General features: G+C 46.1%; 1 protein-coding gene and 1 long non-coding RNA gene across 13 annotated transcripts in view; one reads left to right on the forward strand and one right to left on the reverse strand.

Annotated features, from left to right (window-relative positions):
• chd9 (chromodomain helicase DNA binding protein 9) overlaps window positions 1–22030 on the reverse strand; it is a 131309-nt gene that overhangs the window by 6386 nt on the left and 102893 nt on the right. For 8 of the 10 annotated variants that reach the window (XM_021607705.2, XM_036980982.1, XM_036980983.1 and 5 more), the window contains 18 exons: window positions 20652–20847; window positions 20130–20303; window positions 17819–18004; window positions 17471–17581; window positions 17132–17328; window positions 15880–16079; window positions 15527–15686; window positions 9755–9844; window positions 7382–7485; window positions 6907–7024; window positions 6489–6546; window positions 6259–6307; window positions 3481–3739; window positions 3103–3308; window positions 1910–2818; window positions 1582–1748; window positions 1098–1367; window positions 33–219 (listed from right to left, as the gene is read on the reverse strand). In XM_021607705.2, coding sequence (XP_021463380.2) covers window positions 33–219; window positions 1098–1367; window positions 1582–1748; window positions 1910–2818; window positions 3103–3308; window positions 3481–3739; window positions 6259–6307; window positions 6489–6546; window positions 6907–7024; window positions 7382–7485; window positions 9755–9844; window positions 15527–15686; window positions 15880–16079; window positions 17132–17328; window positions 17471–17581; window positions 17819–18004; window positions 20130–20303; window positions 20652–20847 — 3641 coding nt within the window. The remainder of the gene's footprint in view (window positions 1–32; window positions 220–1097; window positions 1368–1581; window positions 1749–1909; window positions 2819–3102; window positions 3309–3480; window positions 3740–6258; window positions 6308–6488; window positions 6547–6906; window positions 7025–7381; window positions 7486–9754; window positions 9845–15526; window positions 15687–15879; window positions 16080–17131; window positions 17329–17470; window positions 17582–17818; window positions 18005–20129; window positions 20304–20651; window positions 20848–22030) is intronic. The other 2 variants (XM_036980987.1, XM_036980986.1) reach the window with 2 other exon arrangements.
• On the forward strand, window positions 6582–22013 carry LOC118964933. Of its 3 annotated transcripts, none has more exons than XR_005052241.1 (5): window positions 6582–6711; window positions 6827–7049; window positions 12015–12089; window positions 20658–20843; window positions 21180–22013. It is a non-coding gene; the product is annotated as an uncharacterized LOC118964933 (long non-coding RNA). The 3 variants fall into 3 exon arrangements; XR_005052242.1 differs by having other exon boundaries at window positions 12019–12089; XR_005052240.1 differs by lacking the exon at window positions 12015–12089 and having other exon boundaries at window positions 6584–6711.

Here is a 22030-nt window from a genome sequence, read left to right on the forward strand (position 1 = left end):
GGACTTTGTGGTCAGCCCTAGTCTGTATGTACCCTGTGGGAAGCTGGCAGCCTGGGGCTTGGTGAAGTCAGCCAGACTGGTGTCTGAGGCACTCTGGAGCTCATGGAGCCTTGTAAGGTACTGCTGCTGGCTCAGGGGCCCCTCCTCAGGCTCCAGGGGCCTCTTCAGGGGCTGGCCGGGCCCCTGCTTCTGGAAGGTCAGCTTCAGACCCCCCTCCTGCTGCAGAGAGGGGCAGTCAGTCAATTACACAGAAACACAAGGTCACACTGTCTGATGGCATTGGAGCCCCTTCTACAGAACCCCCCCCAAAAAAAGAACAGAAAAAGGGAGGGGGTCTAAGTGCTTGTTTTCACTGCATTGGCACAATACTTTGTTGGCTTGTCATACAGAGCATTCTGTATGCTTGGAAGTTGGGATAGTTATGGGTAGGGAAACAGCATATACTGTAGCATATAGGGTAAGTTGACTATGCAATGTCAGGAGTTTACTGAAGGACTATGTCACAGGGAAAGCTGCAGCTTTCAGCATTTTCCTTATTAAGGTCAAAATTCCAGCCAAATTGGTCAGGAAAGCCCCAGCAACACTGTAGCAGCAAGTCAGTGGCCATTTTATAGAATATTTGACACAAATGCTCCTCCCTCTGTTGATATGGCAATGTAGGCTCATAGCTAGCTACTGTAGTATCAAAGCAAGCAGGAAGCAGGCCTGCATGGTTAATAGCCCAGCTGCTATCAGCCCCATTAGAGACAGAACACCCACAGTACTAGAGCCCCATCACAATCCCCCACAATAGCGAGCCAGCCCCATCTCAATCAGATGAACCCTCTCAAACCCCAGTGTCTCCCCACACTAAGCTTCTTATTAGCTTCCCATCCATGAACGACTGATTTATGTAAAAATGTAATTACAGCCCCGGATCCCAATCCACATGGAGTGGGTAGAAATTAAAGAGGATATTACTATTAAACAAATCAGTGTTGTAGGCAGCAGCCAAAACAACAAAATCAAAATCCCCAACAAAACATGCTGAAACACCAGAATTAGGCTTTGGAGTAGTGTGGGGTCCTACGAGAGGGGAGTAACGGAAATCAACATACTTCATTCATTTTCACTGAGAACTCCTTTTCTCCTGCAACATGCTTCTTCACCTTTGAACCCTGAGGGGAGGCAGAGGGGTCCTCTGAGGCCAAGGCGGAAGCTGAGCAGAGGTTGCTGCTGTTGTTGGCCGCAGCTGCATTGTCCAGCAGCTTGGTGGTGTAGAAGGAGGCTACAGCCCCTCCTGCCTCGTACGACCGCCGGGCCCCCGGCCACTTCCCCTTCAGCACTGCTTGGCAGATACTGTCCAGACGGTTGATCATCACACGGTCCTACAGGGGGACAGGGGACATTATAAAACAAGTTGTTTGGATCCTGGATGCTGATTGGCTTTTGCCCGGACTATATCGTCTGGTGGAAGGATGAAATAAAACTGGATTAACGTGAACAGCACTCTCCTAAGGGCTGTTTCAACATGGTTGGGATTCTCAGGAAACTAACTCAGGCTAGAACTGAAACACTAAGAGGTTTGGTGTGTGTGTTTACCTTGGGCCAGTAGGATGCAGCCAGCATGTATCCTCCCTGGAAGGGGTGGTGGTGTGAGTTGTTGCTGCCGTTCTCTGTCACGTGACTGTCCTGCATCTCATCCTGAGTGGTGCTGAGAGACGCCACACTGTCTTCGTCAAATCCCTTCACGATGGCCACTGTCGGAACTGGAAGAACATGCAATATAACTCTACTTCAGAAAACCTCAAAATATACAACACAACTTCAGACAGCCTAACAACTTTGTCAAAATCACAACATTAATTGCCTCAATGGCACTGTAATAGTCTTTCACTGCAAGAACCAAAATAATAATAACAGCACTCACCCTTGATCTTTCCTTCCTCTCCCTCACTCTCACTGCCAACAGAGGAAGATGAAGATGAGGAAGAGGAAGATGAGGAGCCTGATGAGCAGGATGAAGACGAAGAGGAGCTGGATCCGGAGCGTGAGGAGGAAGAGGACGACGATGACGATGATGAAGAAGATCGTGATGAAGAGCTGGAGGAGGAGCCGTCCGAGTCGGAGTCTGATGCTGCGGAGGCGGCTCGTCTGGCCTCTCTTCGACTTCTTTTATTGGCTTTCTTCTCTTTCCTGGCGGCTGAGTTGGGTGTGAGTGGCTTGGTCCGTGCCGCCACCATGTGGCTCTCGTTCTCTCCTTTCACCACCCCCAGGTCAGGCTTCTCCTCTATCCCTGTAGGGGTGAGAGGGGCAGGCTGGGGACTCCACCTCTCCCCCTCCACCTGGCCCCCTCTCTCCATGCGCTCCTCCCCCTCCGAGAGAGGTTCTTCTTTGGGCACTGCCCCCGGGATGTCCTCCCTTTCCATCTGGGCTGGGGTTGGCACTGGGGACTCTGCCAAGGCTGGGTCTCTACTAGCCTGGTACTGGGGATTCAAGAGCGGAGTAGGGGTCTGGGATGGCTGTTGGACTCCTTTATTCTGGCTGTAGTTGCGCTGGGCAGCCATGAAGCAGAGCTCTGGGTCTCGGAGGATGTGGTAGTCTGTGCGGCTGACGCCGTGCTTGGTGGCCCCGATTAGGAGGTCTCGGTCGTGGGTACCGGTCTCCCACCACACGGGCAGGTCCGAGCCCAGCTGGCACAGGGGCAGGCGCTCATAGAGCAAGGGGTGGCGCAGGACCTGTTCCCTGACCTGGCGCAGCAGCTCTACTCTGTAGAGGGTACGAGATGCACGCTCCTCTGTGATGGGCTGAATGGACAGAGAGGGGTCCACTGCTGTGTCTAGAGAGAGGGAGAGAGAGAATAAGGCTGTCCTGCATAATTCATACATCTGTGTTTGCATTTTGTGTGGACTCATTCCACTCACTGTTTAACTTTCCATTGATCGTTAACCTTATCACTTGCTTGTTTCCCCAGCATTTCCTGAAATCATTAACCTTGACATACTGTAGCACATTATAATCAGGTATTGGTAAGCACACAACACAGTATTCAGCTTATAAGTATATTGACTTCCACACCCTTTCTACAGGTGGCACAGCACAGATGAACAGTATCTCTCTCACCTCCTTCTCTGGGTGGCAGGCGACACACTCTCCTGCACATGGCAGTGAAGGCCCACAGGTACTTCTGCAGACTCTCGTCTGTCTTCTTGTGCAGCCGAGCCATGGCTCTGAACTTGGTCCAGTCGAAACGGCCCAGGTCTGGGTCAAACACCACACCAAAGGTAGACACCACACGGTAAAAATCAGCTTCCTCTCGCCTCGTCCATCTGGGGAGAGAGGGAGGGAGAGAGAAACAGAGAGAAAGAAAAACAGGGGTAGAGATAGAGATATACACAGAGAGAGGGAGGACAGAAAGAGGAAGAGAGAATGAGACAGTGGTATAAGTTATAGACCGTGGCTAACTTTACGTTTCTGTCTAGGCCTTGCAGCTTCACTCACCTCTGCTGGCGTTCTATCTTGGCGGCCATCTTGGGGTTGATAGTGTCGTTGAGGGTGGGTGGCAGGGGACACAGTGAGGGCGTGACCTGGGTGGTGTGCTGGGTCTGGTGGATGTGGAGGATCTGTCTGGACTTGGTGTAGCGCTGAGAGGCTGTGATCAGACGTCTCAGTCTGGCTGTTAGCACTGAGGAGGAGGGCCAGTAGGCTGCGTCTCCTCCTCCTCCACCACCTAACCCCTCCATCATCACTGGAGCACCCTCTGGAGAGCACACATACACAACACACACATTGTTTAACCAGGGAGAACACCTTTTAAGTTGTTTTATAGTAGTGGAAGAAGTTGTAGTTCCAGCAGTAGAAGCACTACTAGTAGTGACTGTTTGTAATAGAAGTGACTGTTGGTAATAAAATATATAGTACTTGTTGTTGTTGTAATAGTAGTGACTGGTAGTAGTAGTAGTAGTGACTGATAGTTGTAGTAGTGGTGGTGACTGGTAGTAGTAGCAGTAGTATTAACTAGCTGTAGTAGTAGTAGTAGTAGTAGTAGTATTAGTCGTGACTGGTAGTAGTAGTAGTAGTGGTGGTGACTGGTAGTAGTAGTAGTATTAACTGGTAGTAGTAGTAGTATTAACTAGTTGTAGTAGTAGCGAGTAGTAATAGTAGTATTAGTGGTGACTGGTAGTAGTAGTAGTAGCTGGTAGTAGTAGTAGTAAACTCAGCAACAACAAAAAACGTCCTCTCACTGTCAACTGTTTATTTTCAGCAAGCCTAACATGTGTATATATTTGTATGTGTACATATTTGTATGAACATATCAAGATTCAACAACTGAGACATAAACTGAACAAGTTCCACAGACATGTGACTAACAGAAATTGAATAATGTGTCCCTAAACAAAGGGGGGTCAAAATCAAAAGTAACAGTCAGTATCTGGTGTGGCCACCAGCTGCATTAAGTATTGCAGTGCATCTCCTCCTCATGGACTGCACCAGATTTGCCAGTTCTTGCTGTGAGATGTTACCCCATTCTTCCACCAAGGCATCTGCAAGTTCCCGGACATTTCTGGGGGGAATGGCCCTAGCCCTCACCCTCCGATCCAACAAGTCCCAGATGTGCTCAATGGGATTGCAAGCCGTGCTCTTTGCTGGCCATGGCAGAACACTGACATTCCTGTCTTGCAGGAAATCACGCACAGAACGAGCAGTATGGCTGGTGGCATTGTCATGCTGGAGGGTCATGTCAGGATGAGCCTGCAGGAAGCGTACCACATGAGGGAGGAGGATGTCTTCCCTGTAACACACAGCGTTGAGATTTCCTTGCAATGACAACAAGCTCAGTTCGATGATGCTGTGACACACCGCCCCAGACCATGACGAACCCTCCACCTCCAAATTGATGCCGCTCCAGAGTACAGGCCTCAGTGTAACGCTCATTCCTTCGACGATAAACGCGAATCCGACCATCACCCCTGGTGAGACAAAACCGCGACTCGTCAGTGAAGAGTACTTTTTGCCAGTCCTGTCTGATCCAGTGACGGTGTGTTTGTGCCCATAGGCAACGTTGTTGCTGGTGATGTCTGGTGAGGACCAGCCTTTACAACAGGCCTACAAGCCCTCAGTCCAGCCTCTCTCAGCTGATTGCGGACAGTCTGAGCACTGATGGAGGGATTGTGTGTTCCTGGTGTAACTCGGGCAGTTGTTGTTGCCATCCTGTACCTGTCCCGCAGGTGTGATGTTCGGATGTACCGATCCTGTGCAGGTGTTGTTACACGTGGTCTGCCACTGCGAGGACGACCAGCTGTCCGTCCTGTCTCCCTGTAGCTCTGTCTTAGGCGTCTCGCAGTACGGGCATTGCAATTTATTGCCCTGGCCACATCTGCAGTCCTCATGCCTCCTTGCAGCTTGCCTAAGGCATGTTTACGCAGATGAGCAGGGACCTTGGGTATCTTTCTTTTGGTGTTTTTGAGAGTCAGTAGAAAGGCCTCTTTAGTGTCCTAAGTTTTCATAACTGTGACCTTAATTGCCTACCGTCTGTAAGCTGTTGTGTCTTAACGACCGTTCCACAGGTGCATGTTCATTAATTATTGATGGTTCATTGAACAAGCATGGGAAAAAGTGTTAAAGTAAACCCTTTACAATGAAGATTTGTGAAGTTATTTGGATTTTTACAAATTATCTTTGAAAGACAGGGTCCTGAAAATAGGACGTTTCTTTTTTTGCTGAGTTTAGTAGTAGTAGTAGTAGTGACTGGTAGTAGTAGTGACTGGCAGTATTAGTAGTGACTGGTAGCAGTAGTAGTAGTAGTGACTGGTAGCATTAGTAGTAGTAGTGACTGGTAGTATTAGTAGTGACTTGTATTAGTAGTAGTAGTAGTTACGGGTAGTAATAGTGACTGGTAGTATTAGTAGTGACTTGTAGTAGTAGTATTAGTGACTGGTAGTAGTAGAATTAGTGACTTGTAGTAGCAGTATTAGTAGTAGTAGTAGTGACTGGTAGTAGTAGTAGTGACTTGTAGTAGCAGTATTAGTAGTAGTGACTGGTAGTAGTGGTAGTGACTTGTAGTAGCAGTATTAGTAGTAGTAGTAGTAGTAGTAATAGTAGTAGTAGTAGTGACTGGTAGTAGCAGTATTAGTAGTAGTGACTAGTAGTAGTAGTGACTGGTAGTAGTAGTGACTGGTAGTAGTAGTGACTGGTAGTAGATATTGTGATATGATGTGTATTGGTTGTGATAGTACAAAAGCTGAGTAGAAAGAGACTGAATAGAAAGATGTAACTGACCTCCAGGGTTGTCTGAGACAACCAGATCTCCAGGAGAGGAGGCGTCATCCTATGGAGGAGAGAAGTGTGTGTTAAAACACTGGACACAGAACTGGACACAATAACACTCAAAACAACCTGTATTATCTAGTCTCTACAGGGGCAGAGAATACACATGCCAGTCAGTGTGTACAGCAGCCTTATCTGTAGCTGTGCTGGCTCTGTTCTGCCCCCGTTCACTGTGGCCTCACCTCCATATCGTCCTTCAGCAAGGCTGGGGCAGGCTTGTATTCTGGGTCATCCACGTCCCTGCAAACACAGATAACAACCGTCAGCCAGCCAGCCAGCCAGCCAGTAAGTCAGCCAGTTATTCAGTCAGTCAGCAAGGGCCACACAAGGTAACAGACAGGGGAACTTGCAGGCAGCTCCTAACAGCTCTGAACTAAACACGGACTCAGATTCACTTCAGAAAAGGTTTTTACAATAATATCAGTTTCTGGTTTCTTCCTTTTCTATCATAGTTTAATGACTGGTTATAAAAAGTGTTACAACAACTGAAACGTTTTAAGTGTGTCATTGTGTGTTTAAGCCCTGTCTGAGTCAGTGGAGGAGACCGACAAGCTAACTACCTGACTCAGTCAGTCAGTCATGATGTGTAATGTTACCTACCCATCCATGAAGTCATTGGCTCTCTGTTCAGCAGCGATGGCCTTCTCGTCTGGCCGGCCCACCCGCTCTAGGAAGCAGAGGGCAGGGTCTGCACGCACTGTGTTATACTTCTCATAACCTGTATAGTGGACCACAGTGGAGAGGTAAGCAAACAGAGGTTAGAACTTGGAAACATGAAGAGATAAAAAACAAGCATACAGCTGACCACTTTCCCCTAAAGGTGAGTGTGACAGCTGTCATCCAGTGTTAACTACATCCCTGTGGAAGAACATGAAACACCTACAGTACATTTTCCACATGACACTAACTCAGAATTGTACATACTACACCGTATCTGATGAATTCCCCCTGATCCGTTTTCAATCTCTACATTTGTCTAGGCTCTGTTCCTATATCCATTCTAGTAAACCCACAATCGTAGCCCTAGTATCACACATTCTAGATGTCTCAGGCCTGGTCCCTGTTGTTGACTCACCGTGCTTGTAGACCCCCAACAGCAGACACTTGTCAGAGATGTTGTCCCACCACAGGGCTGGTAGCTCAGAGCTGTCGGGCTCAGGAACCCAGATCTTGATCTCACTGATGAGAAGGAGGGGGTGTGGACAGAAAACATCATGACAGGAGGAACAGGGACTTATGGGTACAACAGCATGGGAGACTCATGGGTACTATGACAGCTGGGTTTCCATCCCAACATTGATTCTCAGATAAGCAACAGCATGGTACACCCAAAACCATGAGCTTTCAGCATCAAGGCTGAAAATGTGTCTGGAGGCTAGAAATAGTCAACGTTTTTCCTCACCCACTTCTGAATACCCTCCTTAATAGTATTGGTTCTGAGAAGCTGCTGATCCATCTTTAACCAGCAGGTGGAGTGACTACTGACTTTCCTCTGAGTCTGACCAGCTGTGCCCTCTGTTATACATGGACCTTCCTTCCCTGAGTCTGACTAGCTGTGCCCTCCTTCAGACATGGACCTTCCTTCCCTGAGTCTGACTAGCTGTGCCCTCCGTTATACATGGACCTTCCTTCCCTGAGTCTGACCAGCTGTGCCCTCTGTTATGCATGGACCCTCCTTCCCTGAGTCTGACCAGCTGTGCCCTCTGTTATACATGGACCTTCCTTCCCTGAGTCTGACTAGCTGTGCCCTCCTTCAGACATGGACCTTCCTTCCCTGAGTCTGACTAGCTGTGCCCTCCGTTATACATGGACCTTCCTTCCCTGAGTCTGACTAGCTGTGCCCTCTGTTATACATGGACCTTCCTTCCCTGAGTCTGACCAGCTGTGCCCTCTGTTATACATGGACCTTCCTTCCCTGAGTCTGACTAGCTGTGCCCTCTGTTATACATGGACCTTCCTTCCCTGAGTCTGACTAGCTGTGCCCTCTGTTATACATGGACCTTCCTTCCCTGAGTCTGACTAGCTGTGCCCTCTGTTATACATGGACCTTCCTTCCCTGAGTCTGACCAGCTGTGCCCTCTGTTATACATGGACCTTCCTTCCCTGAGTCTGACTAGCTGTGCCCTCCTTCAGACATGGACCTTCCTTCCCTGAGTCTGACTAGCTGTGCCCTCTGTTATACATGGACCTTCCTTCCCTGAGTCTGACTAGCAGTGCCCTCTGTTATACATGGACTTTCCTTCCCTGAGTCTGACTAGCTGTGCCCTCCGTTATACATGGACCTTCCTTCCCTGAGTCTGACTAGCTGTGCCCTCCGTTATACATGGACCTTCCTTCCCTGAGTCTGAATAGCTGTGTCCTCCGTTATACATGGACCTTCCTTCCCTGAGTCTGACTAGCTGTGCCCTCCTTCATACATGGACCTTCCTTCCCTGAGTCTGACTAGCTGTGCCCTCCGTTATACATGGACCTTCCTTCCCTGAGTCTGACTAGCTGTGCCCTCCTTCATACATGGACCTTCCTTCCCTGAGTCTGACTAGCTGTGCCCTCTGTTATACATGGACCTTCCTTCCCTGAGTCTGACTAGCTGTGCCCTCCGTTATACATGGACCTTCCTTCCCTGAGTCTGACTAGCTGTGCCCTCCGTTATACATGGACCTTCCTTCCCTGAGTCTGACTAGCTGTGCCCTCCTTCAGACATGGACCTTCCTTCCCTGAGTCTGACTAGCTGTGCCCTCTGTTATACATGGACCTTCCTTCCCTGAGTCTGACTAGCTGTGCCCTCCGTTATACATGGACCTTCCTTCCCTGAGTCTGACTAGCTGTGCCCTCCGTTATACATGGACCTTCCTTCCCTGAGTCTGACTAGCTGTGCCCTCTGTTATACAAGGACCTTCCTTCCCTGAGTCTGACTAGCTGTGCCCTCCGTTATACATGGACCTTCCTTCCCTGAGTCTGACTAGCTGTGCCCTCCTTCAGACATGGTGATAGATAGAGACAGCTACAGTATGTATGGGAACAACCTGTCATGTATGGTCTATGTCCTTACCATGGAAAACATGAACAACATGGGCCTATGAATGAACAGGTTTTTATATAAAAAGTGAATGTAAACGGAACCTTCTAAAACGATGTGTCAGCTGAATTTGCATGCCAGCAGCTTACCAGAAATCCCAAACTTAAACAAATACTGGCATAGTGCTGGCAGCCTGGCTGAACTGTTTGGCATAACATTCAGTCTAGCCTGAATAGCCCCCGATCAATCCGACCATCTCAAAATAATGGAGTAAATAGTGTAATCCTCTTCAAATAATCTAATAACTGAAATGACCAATTAGAGGATAGACAGAGAGAGTGCCTGTGAGCTTCGGAAATGTTGTGTGCTCTACTCTAAGGGTATCGATGTTCAGAGCTGTTTGGTTGTAAAACAGGTGAAAGTTCAGCTCACCTGGAGTCCACGCCGTCCAGTATCTTCTGTGACTGGCTTCCCATCACCTCTTGTTTCAGGTAGTAGAGCATTCTAACCCGCAGCAACACCCTGCACACAGACACAGCCCCGCCCACGGTCACCACAAAGCCTCAGCACGCACAAACGCTGAGAGAGCAGAACAGCTTTCACACGCACTCACGTCCGTAAACACACACACACACACACAAACTCATGCATATACACAATAAAAATATCACACTCTCTCTCACACACATTCTCAATTTCCTCCTGGATGACTGAAATGCTGTGCCTAGCTCGTCACGGCGGATGACTGAAATGCTGTGCCTAGCTCGTCACGGCAGATGACTGAAATGCTGTGCCTAGCTCGTCACGGCAGATGACTGAAATACTGTGCCTAGCTCGTCACGGCAGATGACTGAAATGCTGTGCCTAGCTCGTCACGGCGGATGACTGAAATGCTGTGCCTAGCTCGTCACGGCGGATGACTGAAATGCTGTGCCTAGCTCGTCACGGCAGATGACTGAAATGCTGTGCCTAGCTCGTCACGGCAGATGACTGAAATGCTGTGCCTAGCTCGTCACTGTCTGTGCCATAGAGAGCGAGACAGTGTCTGTGCCATAGAGAGCGAGACAGTGTCTGTGCCATAGAGAGCGAGACAGTGTCTGTGCCATAGAGAGCGAGACAGTGTCTGTGCCATAGAGAGCGAGACAGTGTCTGTGCCATAGAGAGCGAGACAGTGTCTGTGCCATAGAGAGCGAGACAGTGTCCGTGCCATAGAGAGCGAGACAGTGTCCGTGCCATAGAGAGCGAGACAGTGTCCGTGCCATAGAGCGAGACAGTGTCCGTGCCATAGAGAGCGAGACAGTGTCCGTGCCATAGAGAGCGAGACAGTGTCCGTGCCATAGAGAGCGAGACAGTGTCCGTGCCATAGAGAGCGAGACAGTGTCCGTGCCATAGAGAGCGAGACAGTGTCCGTGCCATAGAGAGCGAGACAGTGTCCGTGCCATAGAGAGCGAGACAGTGTCCGTGCCATAGAGAGCGAGACAGTGTCCGTGCCATAGAGAGCGAGACAGTGTCCGTGCCATAGAGAGCGAGACAGTGTCCGTGCCATAGAGAGCGAGACAGTGTCCGTGCCATAGAGAGCGAGACAGTGTCCGTGCCATAGAGAGCGAGACAGTGTCCGTGCCATAGAGAGCGAGACAGTGTCCGTGCCATAGAGAGCGAGACAGTGTCCGTGCCATAGAGAGCGAGACAGTGTCCGTGCCATAGAGAGCGAGACAGTGTCCGTGCCATAGAGAGCGAGACAGTGTCCGTGCCATAGAGAGCGAGACAGTGTCCGTGCCATAGAGAGCGAGACAGTGTCCGTGCCATAGAGAGCGAGACAGTGTCCGTGCCATAGAGAGCGAGACAGTGTCCGTGCCATAGAGAGCGAGACAGTGTCTGTGCCATAGAGAGCGAGACAGTGTCTGTGCCATAGAGAGCGAGACAGTGTCTGTGCCATAGAGAGCGAGACAGTGTCTGTGCCATAGAGAGCGAGACAGTGTCTGTGCCATAGAGAGCGAGACAGTGTCTGTGCCATAGAGAGCGAGACAGTGTCTGTGCCATAGAGAGCGAGACAGTGTCTGTGCCATAGAGAGCGAGACAGTGTCTGTGCCATAGAGAGCGAGACAGTGTCTGTGCCATAGAGAGCGAGACAGTGTCTGTGGCATAGAGACTGAGACAGTGTCTATGCCACAGAGACTGAGCCAGTGTCTGTGCCACAGAGAGCGAGACAGTGTCTGTGCCACAGAGAGCGAGACAGTGTCTGTGCCACAGAGAGCGAGACAGTGTCTGTGCCACAGAGAGCGAGACAGTGTCTGTGCCACAGAGAGCGAGACAGTGTCTGTGCCACAGAGAGCGAGACAGTGTCTGTGCCACAGAGAGCGAGACAGTGTCTGTGCCACAGAGAGCGAGACAGTGTCTGTGCCACAGAGAGCGAGACAGTGTCTGTGCCACAGAGAGCGAGACAGTGTCTGTGGCATAGAGACTGAGACAGTGTCTATGCCACAGAGACTGAGCCAGTGTCTGTGCCATAGAGACTGAGACAGTGTCTGTGCCATAGAGACTGAGACAGTGTCTGTGCCATAGAGGTCCAGGCCTCTCCCCTCCCTCCCTGCCTCTGAGGGGCTGTGCCCTGGGTCTCCCTGCAGCAGCTGCTGTTTCCTGTGGCTGTCAGCAAGGCCCTACATCACGCATTCCCTCTCTCTCTTACACTCAGACAGACAGCCTGGAGTGTGGGAGGTATCTGTCGGAGAAGGGAACCTCTCTGCCCCAGACATACATGCACATGAGTGTGAGTACTCACACACACACACACACACACACACACACTACAAACAGTCCACATGATACAAACAGTCAGATACATAAAGGTAAACACACACCCACAATCATATGCAGATCATATATATGACATGTACTAGCACAAGTCATACTGAGAATGTTACACATATCCCAACAGAACACAGGCCTCGTCAGTCTTAACCTTACATTCCTAACAGGCCAGTACTAGTAGCTACACAGTATTGAACACACATCTTCTAAATGTCATTATCATAGGACAGGGTGCTGGATCTCTGTGTGGGACAGGGACAGTAGGGGGCCATGCTTGTGCATGCCCCATCCCCACGCCAGTCCACATTCCTCCCTGAGGGGAAAACGCGGAGGTCAGCAAAGCCACAGAGTGTGTCCCCGTTTGACCAGAGAGCCTCCCATCACACGATCCCTGGCTTCAGCACTACTGCTCTGGGAACAATGGGGAACTTTCTGTGGAAGCCCTGCATGACTCTGTTTAAAGCAGGATGGCAGGAGACAAACCCCCAAACAACCCCCTTTAGAAAGACCGCAACCTAAATCTATTTACTGTAGTTTAACACATTTCACCACCATCTAGTTGGATAAGTTTTATATCTCAACAACCACCATCTAGTTGGATAAGTTTTATATCTCAACAACCATCATCTATTTGGCTGTTTTATATCTCAACAACCATCATCTATTTGGATAAGTTTTATATCTCAACAACCAGGATCTAGTTGGATAAGTTTTATATCTCAACAACCAGGATCTAGTTGGATACGTTTTATATCTCAACAACCATCATCTATTTGGCTGTTTTATATCTCAACAACCATCATCTATTTGGATAAGTTTTATATCTCAACAACCAGGATCTAGTTGGATAAGTTTTATATCTCAACAACCATCATCTAGTTGGATAAGTTTTATATCTCAACAACCAGGATCTAGTTGGATAAGTTTTATATCTCAACAACCATCATCTAGTTGGATAAGTTTTATATCTCAACAACCAGGATCTAGTTGGATAAGTTTTATATCTCAACAACAATCATCTATTTGGATAAGTTTTATATCTCAACAACCAGGATCTAGTTGGATAAGTTTTATATCTCAACAACCATCATCTAGTTGGATAAGTTTTATATCTCAACAACCAGGATCTAGTTCGATAAGTTTTATATCTCAACAACAATCATCTATTTGGATAAGTTTTATATCTCAACAACCAGGATCTAGTTGGATAAGTTTTATATCTCAACAACCATCATCTAGTTGGATAAGTTTTATATCTCAACAACCAGGATCTAGTTGGATAAGTTTTATATCTCAACAACCAGGATCTAGTTGGATAAGTTTTATATCTCAACAACCATCATCTAGTTGGATAAGTTTTATATCTCAACAACCAGGATCTAGTTGGATAAGTTTTATATCTCAACAACCAGGATCTAGTTGGATAAGTTTTATATCTCAACAACCAGGATCTAGTTGGATAAGTTTTATATATCAACAACCATCATCTAGTTGGATAAGTTTTATATCTCAACAACCATCATCTATTTGGATAAGTTTTATATCTCAACAACCAGGATCTAGTTGGATAAGTTTTATATATCAACAACCATCATCTAGTTGGATAAGTTTTATATATCAACAACCATCATCTAGTTGGATAAGTTTTATATCTCAACAACCATCATCTATTTGGATAAGTTTTATATCTCAACAACCAGGATCTAGTTGGATAAGTTTTATATATCAACAACCATCATCTAGTTGGATAAGTTTTATATCTCAACAACCATCATCTAGTTGGATAAGTTTTATATCTCAACAACCATCATCTAGTTGGATAAGTTTTATATCTCAACAACCATCATCTAGTTGGATAAGTTTTATATCTCAACAACCATCATCTAGTTGGATAAGTTTTATATCTCAACAACCATCATGTAGTTGGATAAGTTTTATATCTCAACAACCATCATCTAGTTGGATAAGTTTTATATCTCAACAACCATCATCTAGTTGGATAAGTTTTATATCTCAACAACCATCATCTAGTTGGATAAGTTTTATATCTCAACAACCATCATCTAGTTGGCTGTTTTATATCTCAACAACCATCATCTAGTTGGATAAGTTTTATATCTCAACAACCAGGATCTAGTTGGATAAGTTTTATATCTCAACAACCAGGATCTAGTTGGATAAGTTTTATATCTCAACAACCATCATCTATTTGGCTGTTTTATATCTCAACAACCATCATCTAGTTGGATAAGTTTTATATCTCAACAACCATCATCTAGTTGGATAAGTTTTATATCTCAACAACCATCATCTAGTTGGATAAGTTTTATATCTCAACAACCATCATCTAGTTGGATACGTTTTATATCTCAACAACCATCATCTAGTTGGATAAGTTTTATATCTCAACAACCATCATCTATTTGGATAAGTTTTATATCTCAACAACCATCATCTAGTTGGATAAGTTTTATATCTCAACAACCATCATCTAGTTGGATAAGTTTTATATCTCAACAACCATCATCTAGTTGGATAAGTTTTATATCTCAACAACCATCATCTATTTGGCTGTTTTATATCTCAACAACCATCATCTAGTTGGATAAGTTTTATATCTCAACAACCATCATCTAGTTGGATAAGTTTTATATCTCAACAACCATCATCTATTTGGATAAGTTTTATATCTCAACAACCATCATCTAGTTGGATAAGTTTTATATCCCAACAACCATCATCTAGTTGGATAAGTTTTATATCTCAACAACCATTATCTGCTAACTTATAGGTTCATATTTCAAACCATTTCATTGGATGTAAGAGTTGTTTTCTTCTCCCCATCATCATCATCTATGTATACAGTATAACATATAATAAATCCCTGGCTGTAGTGTAATCAGTTTATTCTATCTGTCAATAAAAGATCAATGACAGCTATTAGTTTGTGTTAAAATCCCATTCAGATGATTATCATTCAGCAGTGTAATCTATAATCTGATTCACGGTCATTAATAGAGGAAAGCCACAGATGGAGAAGATGGCTGCTTCAATTTGTCTTAATTACAGACAGTGGTGTTGATGTGCAGGAGTCAAAACTCTGCTATTGACAAAAACATAATTATGTTTTCACACAGGCTAGCTTCAACACACTGAAGCAAACTGAGGGAAATACAAAATATGAGACGTTTCAAAAATGTTCTCAACTCTATATACGTCAGAGACAATAACCTATGTTTATTTCCAACATCAATAAAAACCAAGCCTAGACACATTGGAACAAACAACTTGTCTTTGTTAATGTAACTATTAGACAACAATACCATAAAAAAAATCTAAAAGTGTACTGAATATATTTAATACTATAGGCCTATAGTACCAAGAGTAGCTTCTTACTTGTTGCAGTGGTGTTTGAGGTGCTTCTTGTATCCCTCGTCCTGCAGCATGTGTTCTGGGTTGTGCTTCCTGATCCACTCAGCCTTCTGGATGTCAAATGTGCTGGATTGAGTCTTCATCTTCTTCCCTTTCCTGCCTCTGGGGACTGGGGTCGACAGACCTGAGGGAGTAACACAGATACAATTTGTGGTTATGGACACCGGTTTATAAACCCACATTAAAAACATTAACAGTAAACCAATAGCACAGTGGTAAGGGGAAATGCCCTTTAAAGGAAAAATTCCTTGAGAGGAACCAGATTCTAATCTGTGGTTGGACCCCTGGGCTTTGGTCATTGTGAGGTTGTAACGTACCCAGGTGGTTCTGTAGTTCCTTGGTCTGTCCGTCCTCGGAGGGGGCGATCAGGTCCCACATGAAGCTCTTGATCTTGTCGTCACCGCGGTAGTGAACCAGACAGTAGGCCAGAAGGGCTCTGCAGATAGACTCTACATCACGCTCTGTCAGCTGCTTCTTAAAACGACCATGGAGCAGGATATCCTTCCAACGACCCCACCTGGACGACACAGGAGAGGAGAGAGTCAATACTGGAGACAAATACTGTACATTATAGATGGACAACACAGGAGAGCCTCAGTACAGACACAATACTGTACAATATAGATGGCCAACACAGGAGAGCCTCAATACAGACAACACTGTACAATATAGAAGGACAACACAGGAGAGCCTCAGTACAGACAACACTGTACAATATAGATGGACAACACAGGAGAGCCTCAGTACAGACACAATACTGTACAATATAGATGGACAACACAGGAGAGCCTCAGTACAGACACAATACTGTACAATATAGAAGGACAACACAGGAGAGCCTCAGTACAGACACAATACTGTACAATATAGAAGGACAACACAGGAGTGCCTCAGTACAGACACAATACTGTACAATATAGATGGACAACACAGGAGAGCCTCAGTACAGACACAATACTGTACAATATAGATGGACAACACAGGAGAGCCTCAGTACAGACACAATACTGTACAATATAGAAGGACAACACAGGAGAGCCTCAGTACAGACACAATACTGTACAATATAGAAGGACAACACAGGAGAGCCTCAGTACAGACACAATACTGTACAATATAGAAGGACAACACAGGAGAGCCTCAGCACAGACACAATACTGTACAATATAGATGGACAACACAGGAGTGCCTCAGTACAGACACAATACTGTACAATATAGATGGACAACACAGGAGAGCCTCAGTACAGACACAATACTGTACAATATAGATGGACAACACAGGAGAGCCTCAGTACAGACACAATACTGTACAATATAGACGGACAACACAGGAGAGCCTCAATACAGACAACACTGTACAATATAGATGGATAACACAGGAGAGCCACAGTACAGACACAATACTGTACAGCAGTAACACTAAGAACAAGATGTGGTTGGTCTGGGCTGAAACTCAAGTCTGCACATCCTGTGGGTCCCCAATATAAGTATTAAAGAACATTGTTATTTAGTATCAATGTTGGTTTGTATATTATCTAGCATAAGTGGTCCAGTCACTGTCACTGACCCGTATACTAGTAGGTTCTTCTCCACTCTGAAGCACTCTGTCCTGCCATAGCTGTTGAGGCGGTCGTGGGGCCGGCGGAGCTTGGGCTTGTCCTCATTGTCACTCTCCCCCTCTGACAGCTCTGCCAGCTCGTCCTTAGTGGCACTGAAGGGTCGGGTCTGCTTCCTCACCCTCGGAGTGTCAATTACCAGGCTGTTCTGTTGTGGAATAGGAACACACACAGATACTCAGATACTATTGTAGCAAATTCACACATGGCATTGATCTTATCTCCTATATAACATATCTCATCATGGCCAGAAAGAGCAGGTTCAGTGTTTAAACTAAAGCATTACTTACTCTGCCATTGGCAGTGTCCATGTCAATCTCAGCCTTCTTGGCCCACTTGTCCCAGAAGTTGGGGTCGTCCAGAGAAATATCTGTGCGGTTTCCGGATGCCACAAAACTGGCCTGAGAGAGAAGGAGACATTATATCACATTAAACCTTGATAATCAGATTCACTGTTCCTTCCTGAGTCTCCTTCAATGATAAGTCTGAGTCTCCTAACAGAGCTGAGAGTCTGTGATGAAGAGTGACATGAGAGTAGACAGGAGACACTGGTTACTACTGTTAGTCATGCAGAAAGGAAAAAGATAGCAACATTCAAACAATGACCACTGTGTGGTGCTCTTTCAGTCACTGGGTACCTTGGCAAAGGTCGATCCCCGTCCCTCAGACTCGATGGTGATGGTCTTGGTCCTGCGTTGAAGGATCTGGTCGATGTCCTCCTCACAGAACTTGGCCCCCTCATCCTCATCGTCCATCAGAGCTCCATACGCCCCTTTCCTCAGCAGGTCCTCGATCTCCTTTTTAGACAGCTGCTGCTGGGTCGGCTGGAGAGAGGGGAGGGGGAGAAGGAGAAACAGAGAGGGTGTTAGGGGAACTGATGATGGACTACAGTAGATCACAGACTGGACTATTTACACATTACATCCTTGTACACACAAACATGTGCACAACACATGCACACGCATTAACACCACACAAAAACAGACAGACACTCTAGTGTGAGAAACGCAGAGGAGCGAGACAGTTAGTTGAACTGAAGCTGAACTGGATCACATGCCAGACCTTTTTAAATCTTTAAGAGTAGCAGCAACCCCCAGCTGACCCATGGTGTGTTAGTATGCAGCTGGTGGTGATAATGTCTGCTCAACACTTTCTTCCTGATAGTCCAGCTAATCCAGAGAGAGAAACAGCTAAGCTCCGTCTACACACTGATGATGCACTAAGAGGATATCTCAAAGCTGTGTTTATTATTTTGACCAGTCCACTTTCTACACTCTCATTTTGTAGAATGGACTTAACATTTTGTGCCTTCGGAATATATTCTGTCCCCTTGACTTTTTACACATTTTGTTACATTACAGCCTTATTCTAAAATGGATGAAATAATTTTTTCCCCTCATCAATCTACACACAATACCCCATAATGACAAAGCAAAAATCATATATATATATATTTTGCTTTGCAAATGTATATATATTTTTTTTTTAAAATAAGAAAAATGACATTTACATAAGTATTCAGGCCCTTTACTCAGTACTTTGTTGAAGCACCTTTGGCAGCGATTACATAATTTACTCTTCTTGGGTATGACGCTACAAGCTTGGCACACCTGTATTTAGGGAGTTTCTCCCATTCTTCTCTGCAGATCCTCTCAAGCTCTGTCAGGTTGGATGGGGAGTGTCGCTGCACAGATACTTTCAGGTCTCTCCAGAGAAGTTTGATCGGGTTCAAGTCCGGGCTCTGGCTGGGCCACTCAAGGACATTCAGAGACTTGTCCCGAAGCCACTCCTGTGTTGTCTTGGCTGTGTGCATAGCGTTGTTGTCCTGTTGGAAGGTGAACCTCTGCCCCAGTCTGAGGTCCTGAGCACTCTGGAGCAGGTTTTAATCAAGGATCTCTCTGTACCTTGCTCCATTCATCTTTGCATCAATCTTGACTGGTCTCCCAGTCCCTGCCACTGAAAAACATTACCACAGCATGATGCTGCCACCACCATGCTACACCGTAGGGATGGTGCCAGGTTTTCTCCAGATGTGACGCTTGGCATTCAGACCAAAGAGTTCAAACTTGGTTTCATTAGACCAGATAATCTTGTTTCTCATGATCTGAGAGTTTTAGGTGCCTTTTGGCAAACTCCAAGCGTGCTGTCATGTGGCTTTCACTCTACCATAAAGGCCTGATTGGTGGAGTGCTGTAGAGATGGTTGTCATTCTGGAAGGTTCTCCCATCTCCACAGAGGAACTCTAGAGCTCTGTCAGTGACCATCGGGTTCTTGGTCACCTCTTTGACGATTGCTCAGTTTGGCCGGGCGGCCAGCTCTAGGGAGAGTCTTGGTGGTTCCAAACTTCTTTCATTTAAGAATGATGGAGGCCACTGTGTTCTTGCGGACCTTCAATGCTGTAGAAATGTTTTGGTACCCTTCCCCAGATCTGTGCCTCGACACAATTCTGTCTCGGAGCTCTACGGGCAATTCCTTCGACATCATTGCTTGATTTTTGCTCTGATACGCACTGTCAACTGTGGGACCTTATATAGACAGGTGTGTGCTTTTCCAAATCATGTCCAATCAATTGAATTTACCACAGGTGGACTCCAATTAGGTTGTAGAAACATCTCAAGGATGATCAATGGAAACAGGATGCACCTGAGCTCAATTTCGAGTCTCATAGCAAATGGTCTGAATACTTATGTAAATAAGGTATCTGTTTTTTATTTGTAATACATTTGCAAAAAACTCTGAAAACCTGTTTTTGCTTTGTTATTATGGGTTATTGTGTGTAGATTGCTGAGAAAAAAATAAATATTTAATCAATTTTAGAATAAGGCTGTAACATAACAAAATGTGGAAAAAGTCAAGGGGTCAGAATACTTTCCGAATGCATAGAGCATGATACAGGTGCTGCAGTGTGTGTGTGTGTGTGTATGTGTATGACGAACACAGCAGACTCACCCCTCCTCCCGGCACGCTGTTCTCTCTGCCACTCATGCTCTGCAGCACAGCCTTGTCCAGGCCCAGTTTGAGGCTGGCCCGGTCAAACATCTCCCGCTCGTAAGAGTTCCTGGTGATCAGACGGTACACCTTCACCGCCTTGTTCTGACCAATCCTATGGCAGCGAGCCTGGGCCTGAGAATAATAGAAAATAACTTGGTTATGACCAGCCCAATACATTTTATATTTGTCCAATAAAAATTACTTCAGGATCAAGATCGTTGCTCTGCTATAATAATATAATATAATATATGCCATTTAGCAGACGCTTTTATCCAAAACGACTTAGTCATAAATACATACATTTCACTATCCAAGCTGTGTCAATGAAAAAGTTAAACTATTATAATAGGATATAAAAGACACTTCTCAATTCAAGGACTTCCTGAATTGACTGAATTGAAATAGAAAGTGACCACACCTTCGTTGCTAATTGTATTACAGTGGAGGCTGAAGTCACTTTTAATGTCTGTGTGTCTTTACCTGCAGGTCGTTCTGTGGGTTCCAGTCTGAGTCAAAGATAATACAGGTGTCAGCAGCAGTCAAGTTGATGCCCAGACCTCCAGCCCGGGTACACAGCAGGAACACAAAGCGGTCCGAGTCGGGTTTGCTGAAACGGTCTATAGCTGCCTGACGCAGGTTACCTCTCACTCTGCCATCGATACGCTCATACAGGTACCTGAGGAACACAGGACCATGCAGGGTTGGAGTAGGATCTTCTAGTACACATAATTACACATGTTCTTGCGTCACATCCAAGTATCATGAAGGGCAACATTTACATACAGTACGACACTGAGCTTTACAGTAGCTGATACAACACCAACCATCACACACTAAGAGGCCTCCAATTGCCACACAATATTTCCAGGAATTTGTTTTTGTCACCCACTGTAAAACAACATTCACTAGTTCTCTCCTTCTTTCCTCCATTCCTGTCTCTCTTTTCCCCTCTCTCTCTATTCTGCTCTCTCTCCCTACTTTCATCCTTCCTCCCCCTTTCTCTGGCAGAGAACAAGGTGGTTTAGCACGCTGATCAAGAGCAGCCTCTTTCCCAGGAGCCCTGGCTTCGCCTCACCCCACATCCTACCCCTCATCTTCTTCACCTTACACACCTCACCTCTACAGTGACCCACTTCTCTCCACCCACTCACATACTCCTCTCTCCCTCTGTCTGATGTGGGAGTTCCCCGAGGGAGTCTGTGACCTGCCGCTGATCCCCGGCTAAGCCTTGCATTGCCACTGAGCGGAGCACCTCGCCTTGTGTGTTTACACTGGTTTGGTTCGGGGTTTGAGTGCCAGAAAGAAGCAGGGAGGGGAGAAGAACACAGGGCCAGGCACGGGATAGTGAGAGAGACAAGAGGAGAGGATAGAGAGAGGGAGAAGAAGAGAGAGGACAGAGATATCAGGAGGGAAAGGGAGGAAGATATAGAGAGACCACACAGACCAGGCCAGTTGCCCGCTTTCCTCAGCTTAGACGGGCTGCTGGGATAATATCCTTTTCATTTAGCGTGCAAACAGGAAGCTCATTAAGCCAGGAGATTAAGACCTTGAATGAAAGGGTCTTGGTACATTTTTCTGCTTCTGTTACGCAGTCTTTATCATCTCCCTGCTCTGGGTAGCATTATGGAGTGATGAGCACTGGGGGCTTTAAAAGGCTCTTTCTCAGACAGTCACTGAAGAGCGAGGCTAATGCTTAGATATTCAACATTTCTCTTCAACTACATTCAATTTAATAAGGGAAAGTACTGGAGTGATTCAGCTTTTGTTGCACTGCAAACTGCTAGCTAGCTAACACCAGATAATAAACCATAAATACTTCACTTTGAAAATGGAGCTGAAAAATGGAAATGACAAAGTCT

The sequence above is a fragment of the Oncorhynchus mykiss genome, chromosome 6, assembly GCF_013265735.2.
Source record: "Oncorhynchus mykiss isolate Arlee chromosome 6, USDA_OmykA_1.1, whole genome shotgun sequence".
Lineage (NCBI taxonomy): Eukaryota > Metazoa > Chordata > Actinopteri > Salmoniformes > Salmonidae > Oncorhynchus > Oncorhynchus mykiss.